This window comes from Lineus longissimus, chromosome 2 (assembly GCF_910592395.1).
Source record: "Lineus longissimus chromosome 2, tnLinLong1.2, whole genome shotgun sequence".
Lineage (NCBI taxonomy): Eukaryota > Metazoa > Nemertea > Pilidiophora > Heteronemertea > Lineidae > Lineus > Lineus longissimus.
The window spans coordinates 21766589-21782598 of NC_088309.1; the positions used below are offsets into that span (position 1 = coordinate 21766589).

The following is a 16010-nucleotide window of genomic DNA, read 5'->3' on the forward strand; positions in this document are numbered from 1 at the left end:
GACAAACTACAATATCGCCATTCTAGTGTATTTAATATTTCCTTCTTTGCTTTTCACATCTACATTTATGCCACATGTACAAAACAGCCTACATTATACAACAACTGAGTATTTTATAGTCCTTATAGTATATATTTAATTTGTATCATATATCAACAAAATAATTTAAATCTGAACATCTGATTTGTTTTTATATTACAGTAGTTACATCATCTAAATCACCTCGAGCTGATCGAGATTGTCTGTACATCGAGACATGATAATGTACACTCATCTTGATCAACTTGGAGTAACATGTATATTACATTTACAGGCATTGGCCATACAACTTCAACAAAAAAACCTAAATCACGGATGCAACAGCACATATTTTAAATACTGATTTATCTTTGGACAATATTTGTAGTCGTCAAACACCCAGCTCATCTTTCAGCAATCCTTGCACCTGGCTGGAAGTGAATACACATGCTGTATCAAGCAGTGTGACTTAACTTGTGATGAATTTTATACAAATGAACACAGCTCGTGTTTTTGGAAATAGAATTCATATCCACATTCATGCTACTGGAGCGAGAGTGCTTTCAGAGCCCCAATCGACGTGGCTTTGTTGTTTTCTGACGCTATTACGTCATGCGCGTTATTAATTGTAAGTTGACTAAGGTTACAATCTGCCATTGACACGCCTTCGGCAAAGGGCTCATTATTGTCAGTACGGGACAAAGACAGTTGTTCTGAAGTACATATAAGTACCTATTACACAGCATTGTCTCTGCCATGAATGTACTGGCACCATACCCTGCAACTCGGCACCAACAAAATGCTTAAACTACTGTTCCTTTAAGATGTCAGAAAAAAGAGCAAAAGTGTCCACATGTAACATACATATATACATTTAATGGAATACATTAACAAGATTATACTTGGTTCCACATACAATAAATGCCACAGCCATAACAAAAGAAATCAATGCCACCTGGTGGCTATACATCACACTTATATTGCACATTATCACATCAGAATTTCGATGACTATAACGCAACCAATAGATACCATTTGGCAAATACGCAGCATCACCCACCCAATGAACAGTCCCCATTCTTGAACAATGTGCCATAAGGCTAAGCCCACCTTCCTGGCCAAAAATTTGGTGCAGAGATTTTTATTGCTCTTTACAAAGGAACTCTTACGAACCAAGTCACCTCTTCACTTCAAACATGTATGCAACTCAATAGATGTAATAGATGTAATGATAATTTCGGGAAGTTTAGTGGGCAAAGCTGAAGGAAGAGAAAGAATGTCCGACTCATGGGTTCAAGGCTCAGCCAGTGCCACTCAATACTTTCAACTGGCCCGAAAGTGTAGCTCAGTATGTGCCCATCTTGGGTTTATAAAATGTTTCTGGATTAAGCTGGGGAATGAATAAAGCACTTCTAGACAGTAGAATTGTACAGTATAAAGCCCTATACAAGAACTCACATTTCACTTCATTTCAATAGTGTCAAGGAGCACATATTATACCGTTTTAGCAAACATCCTCATAAAGAGGCTGCATATTTGGCAAAAAGCTTTTAATAGAAGGACACCTGCCCAAATGAATACTGGTGGTAAACTATTAAAGCTGATAAGACTATCAACATTATTGCACGGTCCAACTCGAAACCCGCTTACCCCACCCACATTCCAATCACCAGAATGTGCGAACCAAACCTGTACAACTCTAGTGCAATGAAATTTGGTATGTAAATTATTTTCATACACAAATTTTTAACCTTTTGTCCACTATACTTATTTACACAACTGGACTATTGAAATAATAATAACAAATCAATTTTTTTACTAGACACTGGACCTTTAAAAGAGAAGTGTCTTGAAATAATGCCAGGTTGGCAATTATGATAATCAGAGAGTTCCTGTGTAGAATTCTCTACTGACATGCATGTGAAAGTCTGTACAACTGCTTCGTAGAATTTTTGTGTACATTTTCGGTCACAGAGCTGCCCTCTATGTAGGAACTTTGATTACTGCCAGCTCAGCATCGTTTAAAGACACACCTCTGTTAAATATGAAGAGGTAATATTAGTTTTGTGAAATTTAACAAAATTGTCATTTGAACATATAAGAATTGATGCTTAAATCTAAAATAAAACAGTGCAGGAAAACAGTAACTGAAGATTTTAAAACGATAATCCGTTCATTTATTTCTTACTCCATCGATAGTGACATTAATCCTTTGAACAATATCGCAAGACGGCACATATATCACAGGTTGACAGTCACTGCAACTGTGCTTCTCTCCTCAACAAAACTAAAGGAACCTGTAGCACATGCAGGGGCATGGACTTCAAACTCAAGGTTTTCAGACAACTGGCACAGATGAATTCATATTTCCACATAAAGAATTAATCTGTTGACAAAGAATCCACATTAACCTGTGACAACATCGACTTCAGTAGAATTTGGATTCAATTCATAAAAATAGATTTTGTTCAGTATCTTATTGAAAGATAGTACATGGACATAATCATCATCTAGGATAAAACTATAGTACTTTCACTTTAGATTGATTAATTACAACATTTAGAAGAGCTATTTTACATCTATCCCTTGGGAACCAGTTGCCAATTTAAGGAAGTCATCACAGAACATAAGAATATTTTCAATGGAAGGTATTGGTAGTACAGTAGAACCTCTCTATTAAGGAGACTCTTGGGACTGAAAAATCTGTGCTTAATTCAGAGGTGTCCTGATTACAGAGGTTAAATTCAATGCAAATTACTAATTAAGGACCAAATGCAGTGTCCTTGTTACAAAGGGTGTCCATTATAGAGACTTGTCCACTCGGGGAGGTTCTAACTTCTTAAGTTACTTTCACCACAGTGACTTTTTTCACCAACGTCAAATGGTGGCTATTCAATAGTTTTGGCAGAAGTAGATGACATTTCTACCCAACAACTTCTGAGCAGTAGACATTTCTCAAACCAGCAATTACTCCTAAAGAGATAAAGTTACTTTCACCACAGTGACTTTTTTCACCAACGTCAAATGGTGGCTATTCAATAGTTTTGGCAAAAGTAGATGACGTTTCTACCCAACAACTTCTGAGCAGTAGACATTTCTCAAACCAGCAATTGCTCCTAAAGAGATAACAATAACATGAAAAATATACTACCTACAAGTACAGTCTGTTTCACGCAAGCTTGATCTAAAGTCCCCGTACTGATTGCATGGGTAACTCATGACTAACTTGGTCCGCTAACCAGACTTTTTGTACTATCGTGGCATATTCATTATCATTTCTATGCGGAATAGACCCATACTTGTTTCTATTAATCACAGTTGAATATCTAGATTCACTATCTTCGCTACCGTGGTTTCGGTCAGACTGGTACCAACACAGATAATGGACTAGGAATGCTCTTTGGATGAATTCATTTCCAATAAGTTTGAAAAACCTACCAGTATGCGTTTCATAGGTTACATCACAATGGTTTACGACACAATGGGTGATATGAATAAAGACTAGCAAATGCTTTTACTCCGGTTTTGTACAGGAAGGCCTAGTGTAAATGTACATGGAGATTTAGATAAAAGCATTTCCTAGTCTTTTTTCATATCACCCATTGCTTCATCATGTTCAATGTCTGTAGACCAACATTTGACAAAGTTTTTAAAAGGCGTTTTAGGAAGGTTCGAATACTGACAAGTGTTTTGGATGTCTTCTTACAACAGTATTACTCTTCCAGTGATCCTTGGCCAATGTCATGCTTAGAAATACGTTCTCATTCTGCTTGAAAATGGCAAGGGATTACAGGCAGAAATGCCAACAGCCCAAAGCATACTACAGGAAGACACACCAAACACTCATCAACATTTGACTAGGTTTGTTTCAACAGATACGCTATCAAGCATGATTCATATTTGCTGATGTATGCTAACAGCGTACAGGATTATTCAACCAATCATTGTCAGGCAAAGTTCGTACTTTCAAAGAGCCGTCAGCACCACAGGAGTAGAGATGGCCGTCTGGCACCAGTGTCGTCTGCATGACTCCAGAACCAACGTTACGGAAGAGCGTACTCTTTGAGTGTTCACCCGGGAAGGATGCCACCAGGTTATGAACCGACAGGCCCCAGAGCTGCAAAAGAAAGCCATGTCTAAGATTAAAGGAATACTACTGGCATGGGGCTCAAATTGGTCAGGAACTTTATTTCACGGGAGAACGGCACTTTAACATATTGATACCTCCAGATGGCATCAATGCCTTAAACAACATGCCAAGCTTGAGAATCACAACAAACTAAACTCCTCACATTTAAATTTCCCATTTTGCAGCCTGTTAATTGTGGCAGAGTTGTGTGTATCATAAAAGAAATAAAAAAATGCTCTATTTTTAGAAATGAAAGAGTTGCTGACCTTGACGTCTCCTTCCGAAGACCCCGACACAAAATATTCTTCAGTTGGATCAAGGGAAAGGCACCTGATGGAAGAGTCATGGCCCTGGAATGTATGGCGCAGCTGGCGTTGGCGGATGTCAAATATGCATATTTCTCCCTTCTTCCCTCCCGAGATTAGCACCTGATGTTGTGGAGCATAGATGATGGCTGGACAGCCCTGGTCATGGCAGGAAAAGGCTGAAAAAAGCAACAAATAGCTTATTCGCTGCAATTAAGCAGAAGTGCTAATGGGAAGTCTATAGAATCAACCCAATTCGCCTCTTTGATGAGCTTATTGGGTATCTCTAGTGTGAAATCAAAATGGGGTCAGCATTCAACCTCCAAGACATCACAGCGTCATGTTGAAATGAACAGAGGCTGACCCATATCAGTGAAGTTTGATGACTCCACCCCAAGCGGCGCTCATCTGGAAAGAGGCAAACTATCAACAGTGCATAGCTGTACCTTGTATCAAACTGCTTTTCTGTGGTAATAACGTATCCCATAGGCAGACATTCTTATTCTCCCCAGAATGGCCAGCAGACGCTATCAGACTTGAAGATCCTACAAATGCAAAGTCATACGTCGTCTTGTTGTGGCAGTGAAGATTCTGAAACAAGAAACAGAAGAAAATAGAAACACATGTCAAAAGCAAGCAATGCACTTTAACCAATACTTCAGGGTTGGGTTAATGAATATTCTAGAGAGGTTGCACACTGTTCCAACTCCCAGCTGGAGTTACTTTTACTCACCAGAGAGGCTCATTAATGGAATTGGCCAGTCTTACTGACGTCAGTCAACTTTTACGGCATGGACTTGGAACTCATCCAACACAGCCACCCGGAATACTTACCAAGAATGGTTTACTCATGTTTGCACCAAGCCCGACCTGCCATAAGCACACAGAGCCTTCAATATCACTAACACCAAACTTGTTCCCTTGAAGATTGAACAGAATCTTTGTGACCTTTGGATGTGTCCCCGATTGTCTCGGCGTGGTGATGCACTGTGAATGGCCCCATTCCCATAGTTTCACACAACCATCTTGAGCACCGGTAAGGTCTGAAAATAAAAGGTTATCAATGAAAGAAATGTAATGTCAACAACAAACGATCTGGAGCTGTCAGGTCAAATTATTCCAGACATTTTTGCCCTGTGACAAAACTTTCTAATGCTACCAGGTCAAAGCAGCAGTATATTTTTCTCTAAATGTGACACAAATTATCCTTGAAGAACCTTATGACAGAATGTTCTTTTGTTGGAAGACCCCAACAATATAATTTTTCCAACATTACTAGCAAACTTTCTCCTTTCTCAGGACAGGTCAGCTCAGCAGGCTAGACGGCCAGCCTGCCCAAGGGTGCTCTTACAAACTTACAATATGGCAAGTTAGGATGTGCCCCCATTCGTCTTACACCATTCACTTGTCTTTTCGTCATCTGGAAAACAAAAGACAGCGTCAATATTCAAACAGATATAAAATTACTCGACCAAACATCTCTTTCAATATACCGTAGCTTTCCTTCAGTGAAATCACCTGCACTTTTTAATCATTTCAAATATTTCTTCACTTCCAACTACAATGTGATTTCACTCTGTACTTCCTGCTCAAAGAGGGTCAATTAAAGAATGAAATCATACATGAGGAACACAACCTAAATGTATCAGGAAATGATGTCCTACAATCTCTTGACAAAACGCTGAGTTTCATCAACCTGCAATCAAAAAATAAGTGGCAGTTGAATGTCTCTATTTAGGCACCCTAGAGACAGACAAATGCTGTCCTTAATCATGTTAATTGAGGGGTGCCGTACAAGTCTGAAAAGTGACATGCTCAAAAATAAGTGCACAATGAATATGAAAATAATAATAATAATAATATTACAGCTTGTCAGTATTAACTTGAAGAAAATCAAAATCACCATGCATTTAAAAACAATAAATGAAGCAATGATACACAGTGCAACAAACTATACAGTATATAAGTGCATGATCACAAAATACAATTCACATGACATGTAACCACTCTTTAACTTTATTCTCAGAATTATCATCATCACCCGAACGAACTAATTAGGAGGCATTCCACAACTACAATGTATTTGTTAAAACTTCCATCATGTTGAAAAGAAACAATAAAGTGATGAAACTCAAATTAAAAAAGTTTCGCGGATTTCATGAAAAGAACTAAAAATGTATGGTTGTGGATTTCATGGAGGAACTAAAAATGTATGGTTGTAGCAGAAACAAGCACAACATTAACTGTGCATGACAACACGTATGGACTCACCATCCGCACTAGCCGGCGACTCCTATCCACGACATACGCGGAAAACTGAGGGTTCTGGATACCAGGAATATTCAGACCCTTGATCTAGATATCCAATTAGAGAAAGTAGCATAAAGAAGAAGAAAGAGGAGTTAGTCCCAGAACCGGGAAACATTGAGGGTCACCAGTACCGGGAGATAGGCCACATGCAATAGACCATTGCCAAGCTAGAGTTCCCGGTCATCTCACTTGGGAGAACTGCCTATTTGTGCATGACTAGGAATTTTGCCCCACTTTCACAGGCAGTGTGATAATACTTAATACTGACAACTGCTGCTTGCTAAAACTGACAACTACTGTCTTACTGACTTGATTTGCAATGCCTGTGAAAACTACCTTTGGCCATCCTCTAACAATTACACGATGCCCGTCATGACATGTGGGCTTTGAGATTCGCTGATGTCTTATTTGTATAAGTGAGAACCTATCTGCATCTCTCAACCAATCACGTCCATAATAACTCCAAAGAGAAAATGCTTTGTTTATTTTGGCTATAAAGCCTGCAGCTGTAATAACTCCAAAGAGAAAATGCTTTGTTTATTTTGGCTATAAAGCCTGCAGCTGTAATAACTCCAAAAACCTATCATGAAATGCACCATCCCATAATCGTTAAGGCTGTTCGATAAGGCGACTCAATAAATTAACATTTCTCTACCCATCACTTTAGTCAACATTATGACGCTTTGATCAAGAGTGAGACGATCGTAAACCCATACAATGGGAAGCAATAGAGAAAATGCTTTGTTTATTTTGGCTATAAAGCCTGCAGCTGTAATAACTCTAACATTTTTGGTTTTCCTGAAGATACTTTTGCCCTGGATTACCTCATTGAAGCTCATGAGACAACTGGGCTCGCCAAAATATTGCAAAATGAATGAGGTTACAGTATTTATCTAGACAAAAGCTTCTCTTAACCTGACATGAGAAGTGAATCGAAAAGGGCCATAAAAGCAGAAGTGCAGTGAAATATAGTACAAGTTATGCAAGAAACATCAGCGACAAATGACTACAGGCAACACATCACTTATTCATACATGCCACCGACAATCTGACTCTGCCCCGACAAGAAGCAGGGAAGTGGAGGGCACAGAATAGCCCGACATTGGTGCAACCAGTCCTGGGCCAAATTTATTCTTGCTAATACGTTTGGGAAGATAGTAGACGACAGTACATCATGCTTTTCAGTTGGAAGTAGTGTACATTCAAGAGATGACAGAAGAATAGCATGTTTAGGGTGACTTGGCAAGATGGAAAGAAACCGACTACATGTACTTGTAAAGAAGGATGTTTTATAATAATTTCTGCTTGTCACTTCAAATGTTTTCTTGTGGGATGTGGGACTTCTTCACAAAGTAGGGGGTGATCACAAATTTCCATCCTGTCAAGTTACTTGGAGAAAGTGTTTCAGATATTCCCGGATAGATAACATGAGAACACACCCACACAGAAGACAGTGTCTGAGAGAAAATTTCTGTAAGTCGCATATTATCCACAGCTACCAGCATAAGCCTACTCTTTGAGTCTGGGAGTGCATCGTTATATGCATGGCTGCAACCAATATCTATCTATATCTGTTTTCATATTAAAGCACTTGGTTGATATTAGCACTATACTGGTTTAAACTTGAGAAAGCTGGATTAATAAATGTGGTACAAACGACTGGAAAGTGCAAAGCACCGAAGTCCCTAAGTGGTAAATTTTGGTCTAAAATGGCAAATAACTATTAATTGTTATGAATGAACAGCTAAAGCAGTTATCACTACTGGTATGTACCTTTTGGTGTTAACAGAGCAAAATGTTATGTAAAATTTAAGGTAAATATGAAACTTGCCCTTTGTTTCTTATCACCGGCAAAATTGCTAACATTTTTCTGGAAAAGAGTCAATTGTTTGTTAGTTTTTCCTAAAAACTACTTGACAGACTATTCCCGAGAATATACATGGGACTTGTCCAAGATGTTGACGATGATACCGTGCTCTGGCATGCACCTTTTACCGATAAGACATCCATGGCTGCAAGCAGGCGAGCATACCAGACTAAAGAAACCCTGAAACTTGGTTACCGGTAAGAACATCACACAAAACCATATCAAAATTGCTCAGAATTCATGTATAGATAAGACCACATCAGTGAAGAGAGGGTAGGTGCATTAAGTCAAAAAATGGTAAGAAAAAAACTTGTCTTTACCACGCTATCAAGCTGAAATTGTATAAAGAATTGAGGATTAGCATAGGGCTGGTGACCGACTGGATCAGATTGTGCAACGGTCAGATGATGTTTCATCCCAACCATATTTCGTAGACACCAAATGGACTCTGCCACCCAGATCTTGGATCTACGACTTTACAAGCCATATATGATTCCAAAGCAAAATCTAAAAGTTAAATTTCAATCTTGTGATCCGCAACACACAATGAGGTACATGTACAACCACAGGAAACACGCATGAATCAATGCATGTGGGTAACTATTCATACAAAACATCTAATATTAAACTAGGGACTGAACTAGCCACACACACATCAGAGGAAGGAGACCTCACATAACTAAAGACAATTAATTTTCCCAATCCCCATGATAAGGGAAGAAGGAATTCATATCTGAAGCTAAGAATAAACTAAGATCAGGACGGGGTATGGGTTGAGGAATCATGTAAGGGGATATCAAAATATTGAATTCACCCCCTTTGATGATTAGAATGTAACATATTCCATATTGAGAGGATACGATAAATATGAACACAACATCTATTAGCAGGGATGATAGAAATTCGCTCAAAATGTTACAAAATTCTAATTGAATTGTTTCAACTATTCCACAAATAGCCTCCTCTTAGGTCAACTCATAATGTAAAATCTGAACATGTAAATCAAAACAATCGTTGTGGGGTGAAACTAGACTAAGAAGGACAAACTTGCCTCAATCTAACTCAAACCTAAGAAGCAGACAAATAGCCCTATCTCCATGAAAGTGAGAGATGTCACATGATGTGGCACATGACTTACCACATTTCCACCACGTCCCGTTTGGCCGAGTGTCGGCGCTGGGATGACTCCCGGAGCAGCAGGCGTAGACAGGGAGGACTGGGAGGACGCGCCAATCATACCGCGATCCTGGGCGACGCTGACTACGAGAAAATCTTCTGGTTCCGACTTGGATGGCAATGGACTGGAAGAAAACATCCAAAGATACATAAACCTAAAGCTAAAGTTGGCTAGATAAGTCTTCTCATGTACAAAATAGCACGTTGACATGGACAGAATCATTACTCAATTCAAACAGCTTTGGCCTACCAGAGTCTTCTCGGAATATGAACGAGCAGCTACTGAGCAATCACTTACTTTTTGATTCCCTCAATGTCATACTCTGTTTCATCTTCCAACCATTCTGGCGGATCTAAGATAGGACCGATGTCCATTTCTATGATTTCTTTCTGTGTGGACAGTGTTATACAATTCAAGTTCGCCTGTGGAAAAAAACAATGAATTAATTCAAATATTTGAAACTTTCCAAACATACTGTCAAAGACAGTGGACATTCATTAAAAAAATTGGTGAATCCTGATTTGGTAAGAATATGTTTTGTGTATCTTATGATTTGAGCTAATAAGAGACTTGCCAAAGATGAAAATCAAGTCTAGCAGTGGGACTTGATCTGCTCTGTCTGATATGCAAGCAGATGCATTCAAGAGTCATCATGATCTACATTCTGAACAAGCATGCCACCTCATTTTTTGACAAGCTGAAAGACATGTTCGTTTTTACATGTGTACCAACCTGGTTTATACAAAATGATGTGATGATGTCTTGTTCTTTATGGATGATCTTAACAGGATCTACCATACGCATGCTACCACCATCGGTCATGTCCGATATCATACTACTGCTCTCCTGTAATAGCAAAGGAGAGAAGTTATACATAAATCTGTGTTATTGTTGCAATGAAATGTTTCAGCAGCTTATTCTAATCTGCTTAGCTTCAATATGAAGTTCTGTTAAATCCCTTGACAGCAGCTCCAATCCCTGCTAAAAATCACCCTTCTGGCATGTCTTTTGTTAATTTCTTTTTTCTAAATCAAACTTATCTAACTACCGGTAAATAAAGTGTGGTGCCAGACACAGCCATCCTTGCAAATATCAGAAAATGATGTTTAAAGTTTTACCTCTCTTTTCATTTTCTTCTTCTTGAATATGTAGCGAATGAATACATCTTGAAGGTATTCCTGTCTGACTAGATAATGCCATAACCTCTTACATGGGCTTGCAGTATGGTGGTTGGTGCTGGAATAGTAAGAAAATACCACAACTTAGAGAGTCACAGCAAAGCTCAGAGGGTAAATTACAAAGGAAAGCTCTTGTCCAGGTTCATTTCTGGGCAGGAACCAGACTCAAACTAAGAACGGAACCAGACTCAAACTAAGAACGGAACCAGACTCAAACTAAGTACGGAACCAGACTCAAACTGAGAACGAAACCAGACTCAAACTAAGAACGGAACCAGACTCAAACTAAGAACGGAACCAGACTCAAACTAAGAACGGAACCAGACTCAAACTAAGAACGGAACCAGACTCAAACTAAGAACGGAACCAGTGTGGGATTACATTCTGATTCAGTCGGGCAACATGCGAGACACTACACACTATTGAGCTATGAAAAGAAATCAATACTTACACAAATGGAGTGTTGGTTGGTTCTAACATCGACTTGTACTTGAACAACAATGGTCCATTCTGATCGGTGTCCATGTAGCAACCAGGAATGTAATTATCTGGTGGACCGTTGAACAGTTCAAGTTTACTGTACAGCACCTCTTCCCAGCACTGTAATACCTTGATTACAGCCTGTAGCAATGGTGAACACACTGGAAGCTCTGAAAATACAGGATTTAAAGCTCAAATAAAATGCTTTCAATTCTGCAAGTGGTTGGCAATATCGTTTTTCAAATACTACTAACCAGCAAATACTACCAACACGGCCGAGAGCTAGCCTTATCGGAGGTCGACATTTCTACTAATTCATACGCTACCTAATGCCCAATATTGGTCAGAGCGAAAGATTAAGACTTTCAAGCTAGCGCTCAGCTCCTAACTCTGTCGTTTAATTTAGCTCACCAGGAAGTTCAATGCCCACATTCGGCAAGAATATCCTCATATTTCTGAGAATCGTCTTGATGATGGCATATCTCATCACGCACCAACTGTACGAGTTTGGATCAAGGTGTTCATTCGTAGCCGTCGCTGACCTAAAACAGAGAGAAAGGACAAGTTAATGTCATGACTCTTAAACTGTACTTCACATGAAGAATGGTCAAGCAACAAAGCCCCCCCCCCTATAAAAATGTACTTACTGTGGTTTAAGAAGATCAGCTTCATCTTCTTCTTCTTCATCAGAACTATGAATGGAGGCCTCGGAGTCATATTCCTCCACACCAGGCTGCAGCACGGGAGCATACGGCTACAAGAAAAACATTGTTATTACGATTACAGAAATGGATACCAGATGCACCATAACCAAGAGAAATGGCTCATGCCTGCTGTTGGTTTTTTAAACAAAAGCAAAAACATTTCTATACCCTGGCATCAGAATTTGAGGTAGTCCGTCAAGGGATATTCTGGAGTAAGCAGTTGTCACTAACAAAATTGGGTGAAAGTAAAAAAGGTGAAATTAGGAATACCATCACATTAGTTGGAAGAAAAGAAATATGGCTCAGGTAAGGTTTATTCTATTAAGAACTTTTAAACAAAATCAGTCACCCAATGAAGAGTATATCTCTTAAACAAGTCGTGATTTTTGTTAATGATCAGACACTTTTATGCAGAGTCATTATCCATGAGAACAACACCAATCGGGGAAAGTGCGCCTAAAACTGAAAACACTTCTGCAAATTTCTACAGTTTTGCACTTTGGGGTGTATTTTTGTTTTTGACCAAAGGAAAGGGAAGGAAATCAACTTGGTGCAGACTGTGAGAGGAGACATGGATGAGGAGCACCTAACTGGTCACAACAGGACATATCAGGAGGGGGGACACAGGAGAAACTAAATCGCTATCAAGTTTGTTGATGTGTTTTGCTAGCCCTGAAAAAAAATATCCTCATTGAAGTTTCAGGAACGCTTCCTCTGGACCTAGATCCCTGGATGATTCTAGGTGATGAGGCACTTTGAGCAAGGTTTTCATAAAGCACTTAAGAAATGTGCATCAACGCTTTTGACACCAACACCGTCAATGCAAACTACAGATCCGTGGTACTTTTTGTCATCAATGTCCTGGACCTGCTGTAGCCCACAAACACCAAGGAGTATTATAGGGTTGAAAATAGCCAAGCATTGACAGTATTGCCAATTGAAAAATCAGCAACTCTTGCCACTGGCTGCGTGTAGGTTGCTTCCACCATCAATAGCAACACTTGAGGGACTGCTTCCCTAATAACATGCCTGCACTGGAGCAGTGATGGTCGTTGATCTGTACATGCCTTAGAGATGCTTAAGATGTAGAGGCTGGTGTTTGTTATGTAGGCATGGCAAAGCATCCTATGAAATGAAGCAGAAAAGCTGGGATATACAGCAGAGAGCAAATGACTTAAATTTGTGTAGTTTTAAAGCCGGAGGAATATCACAAAAATGTTCAACCTGCTTTCCCAGGCCCATATAATGTGAACTGTGAATGTTTTAAGTTTTATTTTCAGCATCATGTCTCTCACCTGTACATTTAAAAGCACACTTCCAGCACTCTTAAAAGGTGTCGTTCAGGTTACTGTCATGCACTTGCATCACTGCACTTTAAGTTTTGGTCGAAAAGTCTTTTTAACACACATTCGAGTCCAAAGAATTTCTTTTGATACCAATCGGTCTTTCAATCCTGTACATGTATGTCACCTGAAGAACACGCTTTTAGGACCCGAGGAACAAACTAAACTTAAAACTGCAAAGGAACACAAAGCGTTGAAACAAAATAAGACCAGCCCTTGCTCTTAACACCAATTACCATTACCTTTGAGCATCCTCTAAATGTACATAATTCAAACCTCTCATCGGGAGGCAGTGTGAACTGCAAGAAGACACCACACTAGCATTTATACGCAACTAAAATGCCCTAACTGTCATTTGAAAACCAACTAGAACCATACAAAAGATTTTGAATATGGCATGCAGAAATTTAAGTGTGGGTATTGATTTCAAGGACTTTCTACAAAATGCATGTGTTGGGTCGTATGGCATGGGAAGGGAGTATTTCACAACTGTGGATGTAAGTACAACTCAACATTTTCCATCAAGCTTTTGTGACAACTCAGGAAAGCAGACCTTTTGATAACGTGCAGATGACGTCATCACCATCTGACTGCGAACACATGACCATAAATGGCAGAATGATGTTCATGATCGTTTACACAGCACCGCACTCTGATGTCATACCAAATGACGAAGCATATATGGATGGAGCTTATTTACAGCAGTCATTTGACACTATGTAAATTGGGGAAAGGGACCATGCCATGGCAGTATTTACAGCACACTCTCTTTAAATAACATGCGTCCCCAACAGAGAAAATGCCCAAAAATCATCAAATCACTTTGTGAATTTGATGACTTGGCACTATTTGTAATTTTCTCCGATAATCTTTTGTTGGGGACAAAGCATGCCTCACCTCGCTACTAGAGCTAGAACGTGACGAATTGAATAGTGCTGATTCTTCTGCAAGCTGAGATCAGAAAGACTAGTTTGACAAAGTCAAAAAACAAAATGGCCAAGTCCTGGACAGCTGTTCATAGTTAAGTATCAGAGCAAACCAGGGTAAGTTTCATCAAGCAACCACAAGTCTTTAAAGTCTTATGACTCTGAGACACAAAATCATATTCACTCTGAAATTGATCTGTCACAGTTAGCTTGAAATGAGCTGAAAGCTGAAAGTATAGTAAAAATCCACAGAATACACAGCTTAGAAATAAGTTCAGAGCTTAGTGTTTGTACAATTAAAAGCAAAAAGCGTTATTAAGATGAGATAACACTTAGTTGACATGCCGAGAGTGAAGAGCTACTGACATGACTGACAACACACCAACTTCACGAAAAACATCTTGCCTTTTCGAGGATTATTCGAGTGTGCAAAGACCGAGAAAATCAAAGCAATAGTCAAGCTTTGTTAAAATAAATAAATGGCTACTTTTATAAAGCACATGACCGACATGTAGAAGGGTCAGGCTAGGCCCGCAATTTAACCCGCAAGGAATAGACATGGCGTTTCCTAATGAAGAAGGAAGAAAAAGAGACATCAAATGAAATACTTGGGAAACTTACCTTGGTCATGAAATAGCTTATGATGCTAACTTCCGGTGGCATGAATTTCTCCCTGTATGTTGGTTTTTCCTCTTTTTTCTGCCCAGTGACCACTTCGGGGCCAAACAGACGGGTGTGGAGATTGACACGTCCACGGGAGAGGTTGTCGATGGCACGAGGAATGTTTCCTGTAAATACACATTAATAATTTTCATTGAAATTCTGACGTTTAGCAACTTTAATTTGTGCTTCAAGGAACAATGAATTCAGAGATGTAAGCCGAGAAGAATAAGAAGTTAGGCTTGTGGATTAGAATGAAATAGGATCTGCCATTGACCAAATTCATAGAGCAGGGAGAACTTTTTCATATTTAGAGGACCAGAGGAAAATTGAACTAGGAACATGTTGTTTTGTTTTACCTTGAGGTTTACCACTAGGCTGAGCAACATTGAGTCGTTTCTTTGTCCCACCACCAAACAAAGCCGACCACATTCTCTCGTTAAACGGGTGCGCGACCAGTCGGTAGAGGATGTTAGCATCATAGGTTGTGACGGCATGGATCAAGAGGCTCATGTAGACCCCAATCAGCGATTCGCACAGGAGGATGTTTAGCTTTGGGGCCTCCTCGTCACGTTCTCGTTGGAGTAGCGTGCGTAACGAGGTCACTCCCGGCCATCTTCCCGGCAATGAGGTCACCATCTCATCACCGCTACTGCATCTGCGCTGTCTCTTGGCACCAGCCATTAGATAGCTATCTTGGTAGGTGACATTAGTACTGAAAAATAAAGAAGGTGGATATAAACAATCATACTCATCTCGGAGCAAAAAGTACCCAGAGGGCACTATTCTTGCCACTATAACAATAACAGAACTTGGTCCAAAAGGCGCGCTTTCCAGAGTAGGAATCTTCAATAGACAGTCAACAGGCAAAAATTATAAAGTGCAAAATACTTACTTTGTGAAACCTTCCATT

The 16010-nt window shown here is 39.5% G+C and overlaps 1 protein-coding gene across 6 annotated transcripts in view; it reads right to left on the reverse strand.

The window, feature by feature from the left end:
- Window positions 1-14: 14 nt before the first annotated feature.
- Window positions 15-16010, reverse strand: part of LOC135482868 (dmX-like protein 1) — a 40895-nt gene continuing 24899 nt past the window's right edge. Inside the window, exons 26-42 of one of the 6 annotated variants that reach the window (XM_064763330.1) lie at window positions 15993-16010; window positions 15457-15812; window positions 15059-15225; window positions 13754-13810; window positions 12112-12218; window positions 11876-12006; window positions 11436-11634; window positions 10925-11042; window positions 10539-10652; window positions 10104-10228; window positions 9768-9930; window positions 6724-6807; window positions 5812-5872; window positions 5287-5495; window positions 4899-5043; window positions 4414-4631; window positions 15-4135 (exon numbers count right to left, since the gene is read on the reverse strand). The exon at window positions 15993-16010 is cut by the window's right edge and continues 589 nt beyond it. In XM_064763330.1, coding sequence (XP_064619400.1) covers window positions 3932-4135; window positions 4414-4631; window positions 4899-5043; window positions 5287-5495; window positions 5812-5872; window positions 6724-6807; window positions 9768-9930; window positions 10104-10228; window positions 10539-10652; window positions 10925-11042; window positions 11436-11634; window positions 11876-12006; window positions 12112-12218; window positions 13754-13810; window positions 15059-15225; window positions 15457-15812; window positions 15993-16010 — 2476 coding nt within the window. In that variant the 3' untranslated portion in view covers window positions 15-3931. Of the gene's footprint in view, window positions 4136-4413; window positions 4632-4898; window positions 5044-5286; window positions 5496-5811; window positions 5873-6723; window positions 6808-8593; window positions 8633-8679; window positions 8962-9767; window positions 9931-10103; window positions 10229-10538; window positions 10653-10924; window positions 11043-11435; window positions 11635-11875; window positions 12007-12111; window positions 12219-13753; window positions 13811-14408; window positions 14463-15058; window positions 15226-15456; window positions 15813-15992 lie in introns of those variants that run through there. The other 5 variants (XM_064763332.1, XM_064763331.1, XM_064763333.1 and 2 more) reach the window with 5 other exon arrangements.